Source organism: Hemitrygon akajei, chromosome 10, assembly GCF_048418815.1.
Source record: "Hemitrygon akajei chromosome 10, sHemAka1.3, whole genome shotgun sequence".
Taxonomy (NCBI): Eukaryota; Metazoa; Chordata; class Chondrichthyes; order Myliobatiformes; family Dasyatidae; genus Hemitrygon; species Hemitrygon akajei.
Genome location: NC_133133.1, coordinates 25,627,440 through 25,647,840, shown reverse-complemented (window position 1 = coordinate 25,647,840; position 20,401 = coordinate 25,627,440). Strand labels below are relative to the sequence as shown.

At 41.5% G+C, this 20,401-nt stretch overlaps 1 protein-coding gene across 2 annotated transcripts in view; it reads left to right on the top strand.

Annotated features, from left to right (window-relative positions):
• LOC140734236 (neurite extension and migration factor-like) overlaps positions 1-20,401 on the top strand; it is a 278,558-nt gene that overhangs the window by 255,767 nt on the left and 2,390 nt on the right. For both annotated transcript variants that reach the window (XM_073057928.1, XM_073057930.1), the window contains exon 4: positions 1,176-6,647. In XM_073057928.1, the coding sequence (XP_072914029.1) occupies positions 1,176-5,473 (4,298 nt within the window). In that variant the 3' untranslated portion in view covers positions 5,474-6,647. The remainder of the gene's footprint in view (positions 1-1,175; positions 6,648-20,401) is intronic.

The window sequence follows — 20,401 nt, the reverse complement described above, 5'->3', positions numbered from 1 at the left end:
TTTAAATCTCTTACTTTTTGTGCACCGAAGTTCCTATGTGAACATTGATAACAGAAACTGCCTGTGTAGACTTGACATGCTCTAATTACACTTGTTCCCATTGAAAACTCGGCAGTAGCCATAGATAGAATAATGCCGTCATTGTATGACGAGATTACAGTGGGGAGTCTGCATCTGTACGTATGAAATTTGAGTAGAAATATAAAAATAACTACATTTGAATTCAAAATGGGAACTGGATTTTTGTCATGTGCAACTATCTAATGGCTTCCTATACCAGTTCACTTGGACACCACACTTGGCTTTGATGGAACAGCTGCATAACTGTACAATATTCACCAGTAAAACATTTAAGAAAGTCCATCTGTAAATATCCCGTATCCACAACTCAGTGCTCTTATCAGTAATATTCATCCTTATCCCAGCAACACCACAGTCAGGAGCATATTATTTAAGTATCCAGCTAATGCAGCTTCCTATTTAGAATTGAGCAGGATCATTTCTAGTGCAAACCTAACATTTATGGGCAGAATCTTCAAAATGCCTGTTTGTTCCTTGATTTCCTGTTCTTGTGCAATCTCGCTTCACCTGAAGATTACATGTTCAATCATCTAGATGATATATAGAAACAATAACATACATCGATAAAAATTGTCAACAGACAAAGGTCAGCTGAATTAACATTCTAGCCAAGCCTTCTGGTTCTTGTTGTGGTTGTAAAGTAGATTCTAATCTGAAATATCAGAGTTTACATTCATAGTTACTTAGGTATGACTCTTTCAAACATTGATCATTTTCCTTTTGCCCCAATGTCAGATTTTAATGAAATATTAATTAACAAATTAAATGAATGAATAATTTTTGGAATAATGCTGAATTGGGGCCAAGATGAAAGCTAAGCTAAAACTGTAATCATAATGAGATTTTCAAGTTGTGCCATATCCTTTCAATTTCAATAGAAGTAATTGTGATCTGATAGGAATAATAAATTCCTTATGGTGGCTACCTCAGTTCCCTTACGCCAAAATAATTCATCTTGGTTCAAATTGAAAACATTTGTGTATAATTTTTATCTCTCTTTATTAATGCATTTTAAATTATTCATCTGCATAGCCTTAGCAGGGAACTGGATTGCTTCATGTTAACATTGTTTAGCCTTTTCTCTTTCCATTTAGAATCATGTGGAGCAGGGAAAATTCTGAAGTCTTACAGCGCGGCAGATGCCGCCGTTACCTTATCGTCTTTCACTTCACCAAAAGAAAATGAACTTGGCCACAGGGTGTTACCTTTACCTACTTCAAAAGAGGGCAGCACGTTGGACCCGCCCTCTCCTCTGAGACTAGCTGATGTGCCTGAACATACTTCAAATGATTCCTCTGCACATGCCATTTCCCTTACATCTTGTGTTACAAAGGGTGTGAGTTATTTGTCCGTACCAGAAGATTCTGACAAAGCCCCATTGAGGTACACGGAGCCTAAAGGCATTTCATTGCTGTCTGATGATTGTTTCATGCAACAGAGCAGAACCTGTTTGGGCTGCTTCATTGAATCGAAAGAAAGCATTGATGCAGAGCCTGGAATAAGCATGAAGATAGGTGACATGAACAGGGACTGTGACACCTGTTCCGTCTCCGATATAGGGATTCAGTGCATGAGTACAGGAGAAAGTGGAAGATATGGGGATCAGCTGCTTTCAGACCAACTGCTAAGCTTTACTGTGCACAAGTCTAGGACTACAGACAAAAGAGATGTGGAGAAATCTGACAGTGAGTCAGAAGATATTACTCAAAAACATTACTATGAAGGATTACTGCTGGACAAATGCAATGGAGAGGAAGCTTTACTATCGAATCCCAGTCAGGACTGGGCTTACTTCGAGTCTTTTATTAGTGAAAGCAAAATAGAACTGCTTGACCTGTGCTCCAAAAATGAGCTTTCAGTCAATCTTTTTGCAGAGGAAGAAGTGGACAATTACATGTTTGATGACGAATCGACTCTCAGCAGTGATGTCTGCTCTTTAAAGATTAGGTACGAATCTTTTCAAGACAATGTCAGAGAAAAGACAAACGCACTTCAGGAAGAGGCACAGTTGAGCTTTTTCCCTAACGTCATTTCAAACTGCACAAAAAAGGAAGGCAAAGCCTCTGTAAAAATGAATTTAGACGCATCACAAATCAAATCTGATGAGATTGATATCTGGGATGATAAGGACCAATCCGAAGAGAGATCGGGATTGCAGAAGTACAGTAGCACAGTGGATGTAAAGCTTTATGCAACTTCTAAGAGAAATCATTTCTTTGAAGCAAATCATTCAGTCGAAGATTCGGGAGAGTACAGCGACGATAGTTATGGAACAGATTCCTCGTACGACACCCTCAAGTGCAGCCTAGATAGCACAGGGTATCTCTCGAGACAAAATGCAAATTGCTCTGGGCAGCTGAATTATGCACTGCGTGCCAAACGGAAAGTGCGGTATAGTGATGACTACCTGTATGACGTTGACTCCATAGAAAACGAAAAGGTTTCGGGGAAGAAGGAATGGGTAGCAGATGGTCCAAAGAAGGAGGATGATGATGAATGGTGTCCACGAAAGCGTCGAAAATCAGCTCGGAGGGGACCGCCTGTTATTATTAAATATATAATAATTAATAGATTCAAAGGTCAAAAGGATATGCGAGTAAAAGTAAGTAAAATCGATGCCAACGAGACAAGTGTTTGTCTAACCGAAGAAGCATTAGGTAAATATGAAAAACTTGCCCCTTTAAAGGAATTCTGGCTCCAAAGACAACCTGAACGAGTGTTGTCAGTGCCTACTGAGAGAAGGAAGAGGCTGCGTTTAAACAGCTCAGTATCTGATGTGTTTCTTTCTCATCCTGCCAAGAGGAAAAGCAAACCATTTGCAAGCAGACACCGGGCTCGGAGGGTTCGGCTTGAGCTAGGCCCCAACAAGCAGATTGCGTGCTCCTTTGATCCACTTGAAACCCAGATGCTGACTCACGCAGGAAGGGAAGAGGTGGCCTTTGTCGACGCTCAGACATTTGCGATTGAAATCCCTAGCTGTGAAAATGGCTTTTGCTCCACCAACATGACATCAGGGACAGCTTCAATGAGACGCAAGCCGCAAGGGAAGTTTGAGAACAGAGTGAAGGAGAAGGGGCGTTTAAAGAGATTAAAGTTAAAGGCAGAGGCCAAACTGAGGAACACCAGCAAAAAGCACAAGGCGGAAGTAAATGACGACACTGAGGCAATGACAAATGCAAGCGAGATGGATTCAGCTGTAAAGAGGCAGAATAGTTCAGGTACTCTCCTGACTGATTCTATTCATTGCGCTCCAGACAACACCCATTCATCTAAGTTGTGCCATGCAAAGGCTGCTGCTAAGAATTCTTCATTCTCACCAGCCACCTGCTCGTCTGACAAGACCGTGCCATCTGCCAATGCTGCAGCTACTATGCAAGTGATCCCTGGGGGGTATTTGCAGACGTTGCTGGAGGCATCTGATTCCATCAGCCACAACGGGCTCTCTTACTTCCCAAATCATTCAGTGGTTGCCTCCAAGGAACAGGGCCATTTTAACCCTGCAAACTTGACACAGAGCTGCGTCCTGTCCCCGCCCTCTGAGTCCGAGCAGCAGTCCCCTCTTTACCAGCGGGAAACACAGTGCTTCGAGAAGTTGTGGCACGCAAAGCAGGAGTATTCAGCCGTCAGAGCGCCTGCCATTCTGCCGATGAGTCTGGATGGTGCAGTATCACTGCCGACAGAAGCTGCTAGCCTTTCAGGAACCATTACTGATACCTATCAACAAATAGATATGCACAGTGACGGGCTTGTACTTAGCAAAAATTATTCCCACAGCCAGCCACTGCAGTCAAATACCAGCTATCAATCATGCATAATAGAAGACAGTGATGGCAATTTTCAGCTCCATCGAGATTCAGTAGCTACAGATGACACCAGGCTCATCAGTTTTGATTCAGTGGGTTCTTTGTCAGCAAGCTCCAATAATTTTAGCTCTTTAAGTTTGAAGTCATGTGAAAATGATGGCGAGGATGATATGAATGATGACTTTTTAGCTCATTGCAGCCCCAAGCTGGTAATTCAGCAAAGCATTGATGAAGTTGCCCCTCTGAAGGAATCTGCAGACCTCCTTGACATCTCAAACTTCACCCCCGACCGGTTCAGGCAGGTGACACTGTCTGAGATCTCCCCGCCGATTACACCCGATCTTTCACCTGGAATAGTGGGGCCAGAGGTCAAAACGTTAGGCAAACCCAAAGACTTTCAGGAACATGTTCAAGCTCTTCTTGGAGAGCCGACCGAAATGAAATGGGGTACAGTATCACAGCCACACAACCAGTCAACTGAGGCTTTTATTTTGAATAATCAACAGTTTCAGTTTCACTCCTTTAATAACGAAGACACCTGTGAGCTGACTCAAAAAGATGCTTTTGATAAACAAGCTGGTGTGGTGAAATTAAATAATAGCAGAGGACAAAAACCTAAAAGGAAAAGTACCTCCAGTAAACATGTGAGCCCAAACCAAAGCTCAAGTCCAAAAGGTGCGAAAAAACCAAGGAAGCCAAAATCTGCTAAAGCGGCAGAGAAAACTCAAAGCAGAAATAATTTGCGTCAGAATCCTGGGACTTCCAAAACTCCCAAAAAATCGAGTGGTGCCACACACTCTAAAAGGAACGATCAGGTGCAGCTACCTACTGCCAATGCCAAGTCATTGGATGCTCTCATTAGTAAAAACAACATATCCCCTTGTGTCCAGTTGCTAAACGAGTCCTTTCCACATTGTGGTCCTACAGCTGTGCGGGGTAGGAAACAAACTGGGGGTAATTGTACCTGGCCTTTGAGCAAAAAGACCGGTGACGGTTGGGCTGGGCACAGTGTTACCAACAGTAACAACTTGTTAGTTGACGATCAGAGGGAATTTGAAGAACCAAGTAATATACTTTCTAACATTGCCTCTGGAATGGCTGAAGTCCAGCGTTTCATGATGGCTTCTATTGAACCAATATGGAGCCCTGGAAGCCATAACATTGTCTCAGCTTCATGCCAGGCTGTTGAGGCAAATAGCCTGAAGTGGAAAACCTTGAATATTTTGGGTGGTACCACGTCAGAATCGAAAAGGAAATCAAATAGTTCATTGCCTGTGAAAAACCGGAGAGCAACAGCCAAGGCCTTATGTAATAAAAATCCTGCAAAATGCACAGTTCCTCATACTACTGCACCAACTGGTCCGAGCAATGAATTTAATTTCAGCTCTGGTATACGAAGTGGCATTTTTGACAGAAGCTCTGACACTTCAAGTATTCCTGCCAGTAATGGCCCCATCCACAAAAAAATGTACCGTCACAAAGCAACATTAAAATTGTCAGGAGATGAAAAGATTAAGATAAAGAGAGCAGAGCGTGAACAGCAGCACAAGAACCCATTTGTGACAGCCTCTCTTGAAAAACTGAGGTAATACATCAGCACAGTGGCTGTGATGCACCCTTTACATTCCCAGCACCTTCTACGCCCAGGCACTGCCCCTTATTTTTCCCCTTTTTAAGCACGAATTGCATGCAAGAGGCAGTTTCTCCCCACCCCTACCCCTTTTGCAGAAGGAATGATTTGCATGAGAACTCCTAGAATGGCAAACTTAATTATGAAATAACTTTTGTTCTGACTTGGCTGTGGCACAATTAACACAGTTGCTATTAGTACTGTTATTTCACTTCAGTTTTTTTTTTCCATAATCCTTAACAACGTTTTAGTAGACTACATTTTCTACAGCTGCTGCAAAAAAAAATAGAAACCCTTTGAACCATGGAATAAATTATTTGGTTTTCCTGCAGCAAGAATGGCTGCAGTTTGCTCTCAGTAAAAATGGGGCCTTTGAGTTTACCTGTGTTTGAAGAAGATTTTTGTTTCCAGCAAAAACAGTTGTGAACACATATAGTGTTCGTCAGGATAATGTTTCACAAAAGAAGAATTGTTCAGAGGCCTTGTCAGTGATCAAACAAAAATGGAATTGCTGGAGTTACAAGAGATGTAATTATTGTGTATCTTGCAGAATTCAGTACCTTTAGTAAGAGTCCAGGTTCTGTGCTCTAAAGAGAGATAGAACACCTTTGCTTCATCAGTGTTGATGTACAATAACACATGCACTACTTGCAAAAATCTGTGCCAAACCATGAACAAGTGTAAAGATAATTTTATGACAGTAGGAACATTACAACTTTGATCTTAATTTTTTTTTCTTTATATATGTTTTTAAAAAAGAGAGGGAAATAAAAGACAAATTGAACTTATTATTCCAGTAATTTTATGGCAAGTCCCTTGAAGCACCTGCAGCTCACTGTGGATTATGACACCTCAATGATCACCAAAACACTGACGGCTAACAAGTTCAGCAGTGGTTCCACTTTGCCAAATATGCTTACCTCATCTGCTTGGCAACACGCAAACTCACTCTGGGGAGTCTAGATGGAATTAACTGGTTTGTGTTCAGTCTGAGCTTTATCGAAAACTGGAGCATGGGGTATGTACTATGCTTGGACCAAGTCTGAGAAAAGAGGGAAGTCCCGTCCGTGTACTGAATGGATATATTCCTACCGTGTGATGATGGTCGTGATGGATAATTGGAGTTCACTAAGGTAAGTGCTTTGATAAATTAGTGATGTTTATTTTAATAGAAGCCCAAAATACTTCACATAATTATTCTAATGGTAATTAATTTCATAAACTCTAAGGAAGGTAAATTATAAAACAGGATGTTGAAAACCTAGTCGGTGAGATGGCTGACCATGATTCATTGCCTTCAAAGAGTTCAGTCATTCAGGGAAATCAAAATATTTCAAAGTATTTTGAATGTATTGTATTGGATTACAAAATTGTACTAAATTTCTACCCACTACTGATTTAACTAATCTTGCAATATGCTGGTCTTTGTACCTGAGGTTATTTTGTGACTTAGATGATTACAATGACAAATATGTAAACAAGCGAGAGAAGACTTAGAGAATGCATTGTGAAAGTTATTGGTAAGTTGCCTGTTTAAGTTGAATTCTACAAAACTAGAAATCACAACACTAGGTGTTGAGTGGCCATATGTTAATGTGTCTTTAAATAGTTTCTGAGAAGCTAGATTTAGGAAGATATTTAGCCCTTTATGGCCCCACCTTCATTGTCCGATTCTTAAAGTTCGTCAGTTCAGAATGTTACGTTCTTCCTCTCCGCTCCTTGTGGCACATCCTTGCCGTTCCTTTAGTATTTTGTCTGTTTTTTACAAGGCCGAGTTGCTATCTCAATGGTTAGCTTAGCACAGATGGAAAGCATGCAAGGAGCCGGCTGGATTTGAACCTGGGACCACTTGCCTCAAAGTCCGGTTTTGATGCCACTGCACCACCAGCTGGCAAGTTCTGAATGTGGCCTTGAGCAAATCCATTCCTACAGCCGTCAGCTATGATCTTATCCATTTAAAGTCCCATGTTTTGGAGTTCCCTTCTCAAGCATTTTTCTTGTCTCTTTGAAAATTGGCGCAAAATATATTTTCATAAATCACATTTTATTAACTAATACCCCTATTATTTTCTTTGTCCTAACATGGTGTGATGGCTGGCCGTGGTACTGAACAATGACAACAGGAAACCTGTGTGGGAGAGTTTTTAGCGTAGAAAAGTTCCACTCTCCTCTGATACGAGAAGTCTGGGTCCTCTGCTACGAGTGGTTTTCACATCTGGGGTCTTCCTTAGTTGCAGTGAATGTCTGTGGCTCCTCAAACCCTTCGCTCTCCACAAAGCGTTTCAGAAATACCTTCCTGGCTCTTGGATCTCACTGCAAATCTCATCCATCCAGAGCTGACTTTGCATGCACTAGCACCGGGATATGAAACCTAGCGGCCATACTCACCTGGTTTGACCTGTGTACCAGGGTGTGGCCACCCTCGCCTGCAAGCGGCTACTCGGAGCCACAAGTGTTCCTTTAAGAAGTGTTTGCAACATTTATTTGTGGTAGGAGTACTGTGTTGACCTTTCTATTTGATTTATCTGCCCTAGCAGAAGAAAGTTGGGGAACTGACGTTTGTGGGCTTGAATGTTAGCAGTTAGATGGACCAAAAGGGCTTTCCTGTCATCTCCATTTGACCTTGTGTAGTTGCGGTTGTGAATCAGTCTGTGAATTGAACTTGATACATTCTCTGCTAGAATGTAGCCTTTCAGGAAGATTAGGCTGCTGCACAAGGAATGAGTCTTGTAGTAAATAATCATGGGACAACATTCATAGATATAATGAAGTTTAGAATTTGGGGAGCACAGAGGCAGTTGTTTGGACCAACAAGTCTACTTGATCTTTCTGCGCGAACCATCCAGTAGGATCATCCCCTAGCTCAGGGGTTCAGAATCACTGGCATGTGTCGTGAAACTTGTTAACTTAGCAGCAGCAGTTCAATGCAATACATAATATAGAAGAAAGAAAAAAATAATAAGAAATAAGTAAGTAAATCAATTACAGTGTACATATATTGAATAGACTAAAAATCGTGCAAAAATAGGATAATATATATTCAAAAAGTGAGGCAGTGTTCAAGGGCTCAATGTCCATTTAGGAATCAGATGGCAGAGGAACCTTTCTATTAACCAGACTGGGAACCCCTGCCTTAGTTCGTTCCTGATGACAATTACTTGCCCATCATTTCTGCTTTCGGCAATCAATTCCAGGTTATGATGCTTGCAATGTGGAAATGTTGAACGGTACAGCATAGGAATGACCGTATTGCACTGAGCTAATAAAGATAATGATGCCTTATTAATTTTAATCCCTTCTGCCTGCACATGCCCCATATCCCTCCATTTTCTGGATGCTTATGTGCCAATATGAAAGTATCTTTACCAGCCCTATTGTATTTGCCTTCACCAACACTCGGCACAGTACATTGCAGCCACCCACCACGCTCTGTGTAAAAATGGAAACTTACCCCACACATCTCCTTTGAACTTTCTCTTCCTCATCTTCAATTTATGTCTCTAGTATTAGACCTTTTCATCCTGGGAAATGATGGTGGCTGGCTGTCTATGCCTCTCATAATTTAATAGACTTCTCTGAGGTCCCCATTACACTGATCTCAATGGAATTAAGCTATCTCTCAACTGTGCTTGGTCAACACGTTCCTCACTGAGCACCAGATCTTTTCTCAGCTTTCACTACCAAATTCCTCCGTCTCTGTGGACAACAGCACTACCTGTCTGCACTGGAAACTTTACCTGCGGTGTTTCAGCTCTGCAGCTCGTTCACTTAAGTTTTCAAGTATCTGATAGGTTTAATTTTCCACCCCCATTGCTGCTCTGACTGGCTGATTCTTCAACTTCAGAAGCTGACTGACTTATTCATTCTTATTTAGAGATAGAACTTGGTAACCCTTATGATCCAATGAGCCCACACTGCCCAATTACACCCAGGTGACCAATTAACCTACTAACTGCTACGTCTTTGGAAGGGAGTGGGAGGAAACTGGAGCACCCAGAGGAAACCCACATGGTCACAGAGAGAGAATACAAACTCCTTACAGACAATGGCGGGAATTGAACCTGGGTTGCTGGTGCTGCAATAGCATTAGACTAACCACTGCTCTACTGTGCCCCCTTGTGACAGGCTTCATGCCTATCAGCCCAGATTCAGATTTATTCATCACATGTACATCGAGACATACGGTGAAATGTGTCCTTTGCATTAACAACCAACACACCCAAGGGTGTGCTGGGGGCAGCCGACAACTGTCCCCACACATTCCAGAGGCAACATAGCCTGCCCACAATGTTCAGCAGATCAAAACAAGCAGCAGCAGAAAGGACAACAACAGAACAAAACAAGAAAACAACAGCAAAGTAAGCCCCTTTCCTTCCCTCCCATCCCCTCACACACACAGGTACAGACAGGCTCCAGCTCCAGTACAGGCCTCTTCCAGGCCTGCAGTCCCTGGCCCCAGACTCTCGGACTTGCAGGCAGATACATTTCTCAGGTGTATTTCCCACCTGTCTCTGGATATTGTGGTACCGTTAAATCCTGGCCCTGTTTTGCCTCTGCTCTTCAATACCTCCAGTAGTTCCTCCTCCACTAGCTTCTGGCCACACCTTACTGTGAACCTGGAGGCAAGCTGAATGATGCTGTATGCTTACTCCATCGTATCAAAGTTAATTTTCTGTAACTGCAGATCTTCTATCCGAATTTCTGGGTGCATTCCTGTTGTGTCCCCGTTTTGAGTCCACCACCAGAATGTATGCGTGCTTGCAACTATGAACCACTATGGCTACAGAAGTTGAGTTTCCCCAGTATCCACTCCTATGTGCAATTGGCTGCTGCTCTGGACTGAGCCTCTTAATTCTCTTTCCTCATTTCTACCATTTCAGGTGTTATGCACTCTCAGACCCCTGATCTCCAATCTCCAGCATTCCTCAACGACTCTGGGGTGATAGGGGCAGCCATCATCACAGGTTTGATTCCTAATTGCATATAGTAAGCCTACAGTACACTTTGGGTGGAACTACAACTGGAGGTCATGGGTTAAAGGTGAAAGGTAAAATGTTTTAAGGGGAACATGAGGGGAAACCATCACTCAGAGGGTCATGAGAGCTGCCAGCAAGCTCAATTTCAACGTTTAAGACAAGTTTGGATAGGTGTATGGTTCAGGTTCTATGGCACTAGGCAATCCAAATGGTTTGGCACAGACTAGATGGGCTGAAGGGCCTGCTTCTGTGCTGCATTTATCTATGACTTTCCTTCAGTGCCTCCTTCGGCATCTTCCAAAGGCTGTCAAGGCACTCATCGCTATTTCATGTGCAGTAGCAGTCTCATACCATTCTGTGGTGTAATTTTGCCAGCCTCCTTCCCGTCCACCTTCCTTCATCAGTACTGTGCCTGCGAAACCTGCCAGTGATCAGCTATCACTGTGTCCCGCTGAAATGTTTGTTCACTTGTGAGGAAAGCCTTCATCGCACATGAGCTTATGGCAGATGACTTCATTACCAGGGCTGAGTAGCCAGCTCCTTCCCTTATGTATTCCCTTCTCGGCTGGCAATTCCTCTGCCACCTGTTTGCCCAGACTGTTGAGGTATAGAGATGTGGACAACACACGTACAAAGTGATGGAGGATCTCAGCAGGTCAGGCAGCATCTGTGAAAATGAGTAAACAGTCGGCGTTTTGGGCCAAGACCCTTCATCAGGATTGGAAAGGAAGGGGGAAGGTGCCAAAATAAAAAGGAGGGGGGAGGGGAAGGAGGAAAAGTCAGAAGGTGATTGGTGAATCCAGACGGGTGGTGGTGGAGCGGGGGTGGGCGTGGGATGAAGTATGAAGCTGAGAAGTGATAGGTGAAAAAGATGTTGGATCAAGGGAAGTCAAAGCTAATGAAAGGGTATTAAAAAACAGATGTTGAATCCTTGTGTGTCTAAGATGCTGAATCCTTGTGGGTTGAGTTTAGAAAACTCAAGGGTAAAAGGACCCTATTGCAGTTATATACAGGCCTCCCAACAATGGCTGGGATGTGGACCACAGTTTACAACAGGAAATAGGAAGCGTGTGTCAAAAGGACAATGTTATGATAGTCATGGGAGATTTCAACATGCAGGTCAATTGGGAAAATCAGGTTGGTAATGGATCTCAAGTTGTTGAATGCCTACAAGATGGCTTTTTAGAACAGTTTGTCATTGAACCTACTAGGGGATCAGCAATAATAGATTCGGTGATAGGTAATGAACCAGAGGCGATAAGGGAGCTTAAGGTAAAAGAGCCCTTAGAAGCCAGTGACCAAAGTATGACTGAATTCAACTTGAAATTTGATAGGGACAAAGTAAAGTCTGACATAGCAGTATTTCAGTAGAGTAAAGGAAATTATAGTGGTATGAGATAGTGGTAGGAGTTGGCCAAAGTAAATAGGAAGGAGCTGATGGCAGGGATAACAGCAGAGCAGCAATGGAAAAATGAGGAAGGTACAGGACAGATGTATCCCAAAAATGAAGAAATGAAGAAATGGCAAAATAGTACAACTGTGGCTGACAAGGGAAGTCAAAGCTAATGTAAAAGCAAAAGAGAGGGTATATAACAAAGCAAAAATTAGCAGGAAGGTAGATGATTGAGAAGGTTTTAAAAACCTACAGAGAGCAACTAAAGGAATCATTAGAAGGGAAAAGATTAAATATGAAAGTCAGTTAGCAAACAATATCAAAGTGGATAGTAAAAGCTTTTTCAAGTATGTAAAAAATAAAAGAGGGATGAAAGCGGATATAGGACCATTAGAAAATGAGGCTGGAAAAATAATTATGGGGGACAAGGAGATGGAAGATGAACTAAATGAGTACTTTGCATCAGTCTTCACTGTGGACGATACTCACAGTATGCCAGATGCTGTAGTATATGAAGGAACAGCAATGAGTGCAGTTACTATTACAAGGGAGAAGATGCTCAAAAAGCTGGAAGACCAGATGAAGGGTTCTAAAAGAGGTACCATTATAGATTGTGGTGGCATTAACAATGATCTTCCAAAAATCATTGGACTCTGGCATGGTGGCAGAGAACTGGAAAATTGCAAATGTCACTCCATTCTTTAAGAAAGGAGGAAAGCAACAGAAAGGAAATTATAGACCAGTTATCCTGACCTCAATGGTTGGGAAGATGTTAGAGTCAATTGTTAAGGATGAGGTTATGGAGTACCTGGTGACACAGTACAAGACATCATGGTTTTCTTAAGGGAAAATCTTGCCTGATCATCCTGTTGGAATTCTTTGAGGAGATTACAAATAGGATAGAGGAAGGGGATGCAGTGAATGTTGTATATTTGGACTTTCAGAAGGCCTTTGACAAGGTGCCACACATGAGGCTGCTTACCAAGTTAAGATCCCAGGATATTACAGGAAAGTTACTAACATGGTTAGAGCATTGGCTGATTGGTAGGAGGCAGTGAGTGGGAATAAAAGGATCCTTGTCTGGTTGGCTGCCAGTGACTAGTGGTGTTCTGTAGGGATCAATGTTGGGACCAATTCTTTTTATGTTGTATATCAATGATTTAGATGATGGAATATATAGTTTTGTAGTACGAGGGGTGATTGATATGCTCGTGGCCTAAGGTAAGAAGGAGTCAATTTTAGAAAACTTAGCATATTTATTTTTCAACATAGTTCCCTCCTACATTTACACCCTTAGTCCAGCGGTCGTGGAGCATACGGATTTGGACCTCCAGGAAGTATCCACAGCAGGGGTGATTGATAAGTTTGTGGCCTAAGGTAGAAGGAGATGAGTTATCAACTAAACTTTCTGCATAATCACTCAAAGAGTTGACCTGCATGTGCATGTAACGAGAGCTGTATAACTCATCTCCTTCTACCTTAGGCTATGAACTTATCAATCACCCATCTGTGGACACTTTCTGGAGATCCAAAATCCGTATGCTCCATGACTGCTGGATTAAGTGTGTAAATAGGAGTATGTTGAAAAATAAATGTGCTAGGTTTTCTGAAATTGGCTCCTTCTACCTTAGGCCATGAACATATCAATCACCCCTCGTAAGTTTGCAGATGAAACAGAGATTGGTGGTGGGGCGGGTAGTGTTGAGGAGCCAGGTAGGCCGCAGAAGGACTTAAACAGATTAGGAGAATGGGCAAGAAAATGACAAATGAAATACTATGTTGGAAAATGCATGGTCATGCACTTTGGTAGCTGAAATAAATGTGCAGACTATTTTCTAAATGGGGACAAAATCCAAACATCAGAGATGCAAAGGCACTTGGGAGTCCTTGTGCAGAACATCCTAAAGGTCAGCTTGCAGGTTGAGTTGGTGGTGAGGAAGGCAAATACAATGTTAGCATATGTTTGAAGAGGTCTAGAATACAAGACCAGGAATGTGATACTGAGGCTTCATAAGGCGCTGGTGAGGCCTCACCTTGAATATTGTGAACAGTTTTGGGCTCCTCATCTCAGAAAAGAGGTGCTGGCATTGGAGAGGGTCCAAAGGCAGTTCACAAGGATGATTCTGGGAATGAAAGGGTTGTCATACCTTTAACAGCTCTGGGTCTGTACTCACTAGAATTTAGAAGGATGAGGGAGGGATCTCATTGAAACTTTTCGAATGTTGAAACGCCTAGACATGGTAGATATGGAAAGGTTGTTCGCATGACAAGAGAGCGCAGCCTTAGGATAGAGGGGCATCCATTTAAAACAGAGATGTTGAGAAATTCTTTAGCCAAAGAGTGGTGAATTTGCGGAATTTGTTGCCACAGGCAGCTGTGGAGACCAGGTAATTGGGTTTATTTAAGGCTGAGATCGATAGGTTCTTCATTAGACATGGCACCAAAGGTTAGGGGGAGAAGATAGGGAGTGGGGCAGAGGTGGGAAAACAGGATCAGCCATAATTGAATGGTGGAGCAGAATGGCCTAATTCTGCTTCTGTCTCATGATCTTATAGAAAAGGCAAACAGCTGGAGAAGAAAGAATCTGATAGGGAGGAGAGGGCACCGTGGGAGAAAGGGGATGAGAAGAAATAAGAGGCCTATCCAGACAGTCAGGTTTTCTTGGGTAGGAGGGATAAATGAGCAGTGTGGCGTAAGGGAACTGCAAGTTTGATGATTGTGTATGGGAAATCTCCAAAGTTAAAGTTAGTGATGGTGTGGGGTCTTTTTCGAGGGGTAAGTAAGAGGAGGGGTCTAAAAGTCGCTAGCTGGCCTGAGCAAGGTAGAGGTCAGTCCGCCACACTACATTGGCACCCGCTTTGTCTACAGGTTTGATAGTAAGGTTTGGATTGGTGTGGAGAGAGTGAAAGGTAGTTCAGAGAAGCTAAGGTTCAAGGAGAACAGAGAAGTGCTGAAGTCCAGCCAGTAGATGATGCAGGTTTTGTAGCCTAATTATAATTCCCTCCTTTGTCCTCTAGCATTTTCCTCTCTTTCAGCCATCCTCCCTTTTTCAAATCATCTCATATTTTATTGAAAAGCTGTGCCTTCCACTACATACCTATGTTTTAATGTCTTACACTGCTGTCTCCTCTTTTTTGTTTTACTAGACTCTTCAATCAACTTTTCATCCTTGATTTTTAATGTCTCTCCTCTGACTTCTACTTTCTAGCTATCCATAAATAATCTCACGCCACAAATGTATTTGCTGCCCCTCCCCATCGCACTTCCCAACCAACCCACCAACCAAAGTTCACAGTGCTTGGACAATCACCAATTACGTGGTAGAAATTGTAGCACCATCTTTTCAACCTCGATTTGGCTGGACATAGAGTGGAAAGTAGAACTCTCACCTCTTCTGCTCATGTCAGCTTCCAAAGAATAATTAGAGAACATCAAATTAAAAAAAAAATGTTAATATAAGCAATGTTTTCAAGACTGAGATACATATGTGAGTGTGACCTATTGCATCACTGAAGAAATCAAAAAAAAAGGTAGTGTTATGAAATTTCTATTATATACAGTTCAATGTTTTTAATTAACTTTCTGGCCATAAGCATAAGTTCCAAATGATAAATGATTCAGTAAAGTTTAAAATAAAAAAGACAACTGTAATTACCCTTTTGACCTTATCATTAACAAGGTTCATTGGGCACCAGAAACTTTTTTTCTACCCAATATCCTGAGTGCAACATTGTCGTGAGCTAGTGTGGTAAAGCATCTCAAGAGATCCACGTCAGGGCAGTTTATATGAGAGAGGTGAAGCAATAACTAATCTGGAATCTGATTTATTAAATTTCAACTTTGGAGACCTGTATTTCATCTGGTTCCTAAGAGAAAAAGATAAAGAGAAGGAATTCTGCTTTTAGATCGATTATTGTAAGGAATTATAAGTTAATTAAACAAAGGAATTTCCCCAGATCAAATTCAAAGTAAAAATTCAAAAATCTTCAAATAATTCCTTGTGATTATGCCTGTCATGTATAAATTTAAATCATCACTAAGAACCATATTTAAATTAAAGAAAAAATCATGATTAAAATATTGGAAACCTGATATATTGGTTCTACTTAATGTGAACAGAAACAGCATTGAAAGCTGTCTGAAATCTACTATCCTTTCCAACCCTGCTTTCCTTAAGCACCTGTAGTAGAAAACAATAATAATAATGATAATTAGAATTTATTTATAGAACGCTTCTCATATAAAAGATGTAGTTCAAAGTGCTTTACATGGGATAAAGTGCAAACATGAAAATAAAAGATGGATAAAAAGACAAATCAGTTTTGAGTTGCTGATTAAAGATGTCAATTGAGTTTGCATCCTTTATAGTTTTAGGTATCGAATCCATGGATTAGGAATGTAGCTCAAAAAAGGCTGACCTGCCAGTTATCTTTTGAGGGTGATTGTTTAAATTTAAGAGACCGGTGGAAGAAGACCTGAGAGCTCAAGTAGGATTATGAAACAAAAATGATTCTGTGGTGTACTGCGGTACCAGACCATTGAGAGAACTTTATAAATAATCAATGCAGAGTAGCTAGGTCGGGAGTGATATGCTTTCTCATCCGGGTTTAAGTTAAAAGTCAGCAGCAGCATTCTGAATGAGTTGAAGATTGTCAATCAATTGCCTTGGAAGGCCAGTAAAAGGTACATTGCAGTAATCTTGGCAATTCGAGAAAACGAGCAGGTTGCATTTTGTCCAGTTCATTCTGTTTCAATTTGTCGATTGTCTTGCAAGCGGTTTCAAATCAAAGTGGAAGAATTGAAACAATGTGATTTGCATTTGCTAAATATTCCGACCTGAGAATGAGCTAGAATTTCAGACCAATTACAATTTAGGGATAGAGTTTAAGAGTCGCGAGGTAATGATGCAGCTCTATAAAACTTTGGTTAGGCCACACTTGGAGTACTGTGTCCAGTTCTGGTCGGCTCACTATAAGAAGTATATGGAAGCATTGGAAAGGGTACAGAGGAGATTTACCAGGATGCTGCCTGGTTTAGAGAGTATGCATTATGATCAGAGATTAAGGGAGCTAGGGCTTTACTCTTTGGAGAGAAGGAGGATGAGAGGAGACATAATAGATAGATAGATAGATAGATAGATAGATACTTTATTCATCCCCATGGGGAAATTCAACATTTTTTCCAATGTCCCATACACTTGTTGTAGCAAAACTAATTACATACAATACTTAACTCAGTAAAAATATGATATGCATCTAAATCACTCTCTCAAAAAGCATTAATAATAGCTTTTAAAAAGTTCTTAAGTAGTTTACTTAAATACATTAAATACAATCAACCCCGGCACTTTAACATATCTTACTCCTGGCGGTTGAATTGTAAAGCCTAATGGCATTGGGGAGTATTGACCTCTTCATCCTGTCTGAGGAGCATTGCATCGATAGCAACCTGTCGCTGAAACTGCTTCTCTGTCTCTGGATGATGCTATGTAGAGGATGTTCAGGGTTTTCCATAATTGACCGTAGCCTACTCAGCGCCCTTCGCTCAGCTACCGATGTTATACTCTCCAGTACTTTGCCCACGACAGAGCCCGCCTTCCTTACCAGCTTATTAAGAAGTGAGGCGTCCCTCTTCTTAATGCTGCCTCCCCAACACACCACCACAAAGAAGAGGGCGCTCTCCACAACTGACCTATAGAACATCTTCAGCATCTCACTGCAGACATTGAATGACGCCAACCTTCTAAGGAAGTACAGTCAACTCTGTGCCTTCCTGCACAAGGCATCTGTGTTGGCGGTCCAGTCTAGCTTCTCGTCTAACTGTACTCCCAGATACTTGTAGGTCTTAACCTGCTCCACACATTCTCCATTAATGATCACTGGCTCCATATGAGGCCTAGATCTCCTAAAGTCCACCACCATCTCCTTGGTCTTGGTGATATTGAGACGGAGGTAGTTTGAGTTGCACCATATCACGAAGTCCTGTATCAGTTTCCTATACTCCTCCTCCTGTCCATTCCTGACACACCCCACTATGGCCGTGTCGTCAGCGAACTTCTGCACATGGCAGAACTCCGAGTTATATTGGAAGTCTGATGTGTACAGGGTGAACAGGACCGGAGAGAGCACGGTCCCCTGCGGCACTCCTGTGCTGCTGACCACCGTGTCAGACCTACATGGTCTACATGGTATAGAGGTATACAAGATATTAAGAGGAATAGATAGAGTGGACAGCCAGTGCCTCTTCCCCAGGGCACCACTGCTCAATACAAGAGGACATGGCTTTAAGGTAAGGGGTGGGAAGTTCAAGGGGGATATTAGAGGAAGGTTTTTTACTCAGAGAGTGGTTGGTGCATGGAATGCATTGCCTGAGTCAGTGGTGGAGGCAGATACACTAGTGAAGTTTAAGAGACTACTAGACAGGTACATGGAGGAATTTAAGGTGTGGGGTTATATGGGAGGCAGGGTTTAAGGGTCAGCACAACATTGTGGACCAAAGGGCCTCTACTATGCTGTACTATTCTATGTACAAAACCAACTCAGCTGATCAGAAATATTGTCTCTGATGCATCAGACTAAAATGTAATTGAGCTGGATGTTGATGTAAATCGATCTTTCAGTGAACCAATTCTTGTTAATTAGTCGTTAAGTCTGAAGTTTACAATAAAAATAAATCAATCATTATTATTTTTGACCATATTATTTACTGAGTTGATTGGCTATTAAAGCACTCTTTTAGCTAATATCCAGTGCGGTATTGTGGTGAACTAATGTGAGTTAACATCTCAAGGGATTCACGTCATGGCAGTTTATATGAGAGAAGCAAAACAGTAATGTGGACCATCTTATGGATAAAAATCATGATGAATATTCAGTCGGCTGCCTGCCTGGTACTGGAAGAGAAATGATTCTGATGAATTTAATGGAGGGTTATGTTGCTGTTTTCCGAAAGATCAAGCAACTTACCATGAACGTAATTTTGTGATGATGAACAGTGACTAAATCAGGGGTCTCTGTAAAGATATTTTAAGATTCTTATGAAGATGGCCACAAAAAAAAATCTTTTGAGGAAAGGATTCAAGATCTAGGGACAAAATTTAAAGTTAATGACAATAGGGAAAAATAAATTAGGTAATGTTTGTGGGGAATTGATGATGTCCAATGGAAAGTGAAACAAAAAAAAATTACAGATTTTTAAAATAATTAATTAAATGTATTTTCATGGAAGTGGGTACAAGGCTGATTATATTACAGGAGAAAATCTTCTGGCTTCAGAGGAGAAACTCAGTTGCATCCAGCTGTAGCCCTTATGTCTAGTTTAACATATCGGTGTGTACTAACAAATGGCAAAATGGATTTTACACATCAGCTCCCTTTTAAAATTCGATCATTAAAGAGATTGAATAAAAATCAAGTTTTCTCAGCAATTTTTTTTTGAAAGGCTTAAATATTTAAAAAGTAGGCTTCCTCCAATGGCTCATTTCTAGTGCTCAGGGAAACAGGAGGCCCCAAGTCTGATTGTCTGAGTCAGCTGATTAAGGCCATTTTACAAAGGACTGCTCATGTCACCTGTGGAGTACAGAAGAAGGAAATGTACGTAGGGTGCCAGATTCTTGCCTGTGTTACTTCCCAGGGCCTCTTGCTGCAAAGTACTTGCATGGATATGTTCAATGAGCTCATCATTTTTTAAATGGCTTAGAAAGGTCAACACAGTCGGGCCAGAGTGAAGAAATGAAAAAAGCAAAGATACCTTACTGCATCCGATCTGGCTTAAATCACTATGCATAAAAATAAATTCTCTTATTTTCCAGAGACAGTATCATGTGCTTTAATCATGACAAAGTACACACCCAGAATCCTGGTTCCTCATCAAACTACTCTCACCCAAAATCAAATCTAAATAGCAAGAAGGTTTTGGCTAGAAAATAATGAATAGGGTTACTGAGAACATAGTTTTCACACTGATTTTCAACTGACTCATTTCTTTTTCTATACACACCAAAATGTAAAGCCATACCTCTTGCAGATAAAAGTCAATGACATACAAGGTGCTTACACAGTTTGTCATGGATTAGAGAACTAACCCTTGTTTTGTTCGCATGTTTGATGAGGAGTACAAAGTTTGCATTTAATTGGTGACTTTCCTGATGAGGAATCCTTATTTTTAAGAGCCATTGAAGTACTCCAGAGGTGTGGTCATTCACCCATAGCAGATCTCTCACACTCATAATCCAGGGTTTCTTGTCTCTCAATTCTTCAAACAGTGAGCAGTAGAATTCTAGAAGCAGGGTGATGACCTCTTGAGCATCATTTGCCATGAGTGTCACGTGTGCTGCAGCTGGTTCTTCGACTATCTGCACACCTGCAGAGCTATTAGTCCATGCATGGAAACTGGCCAGCTATGATGAGTGAGAATACCAGCCTATGTAAGTTGAATGTTTTTCACTAATCATTCTGAGCAAAGCCACTCTGCCTGAACCTTTGGTAAGGATAATGTCATTGCCTGAACTAAGCTTACT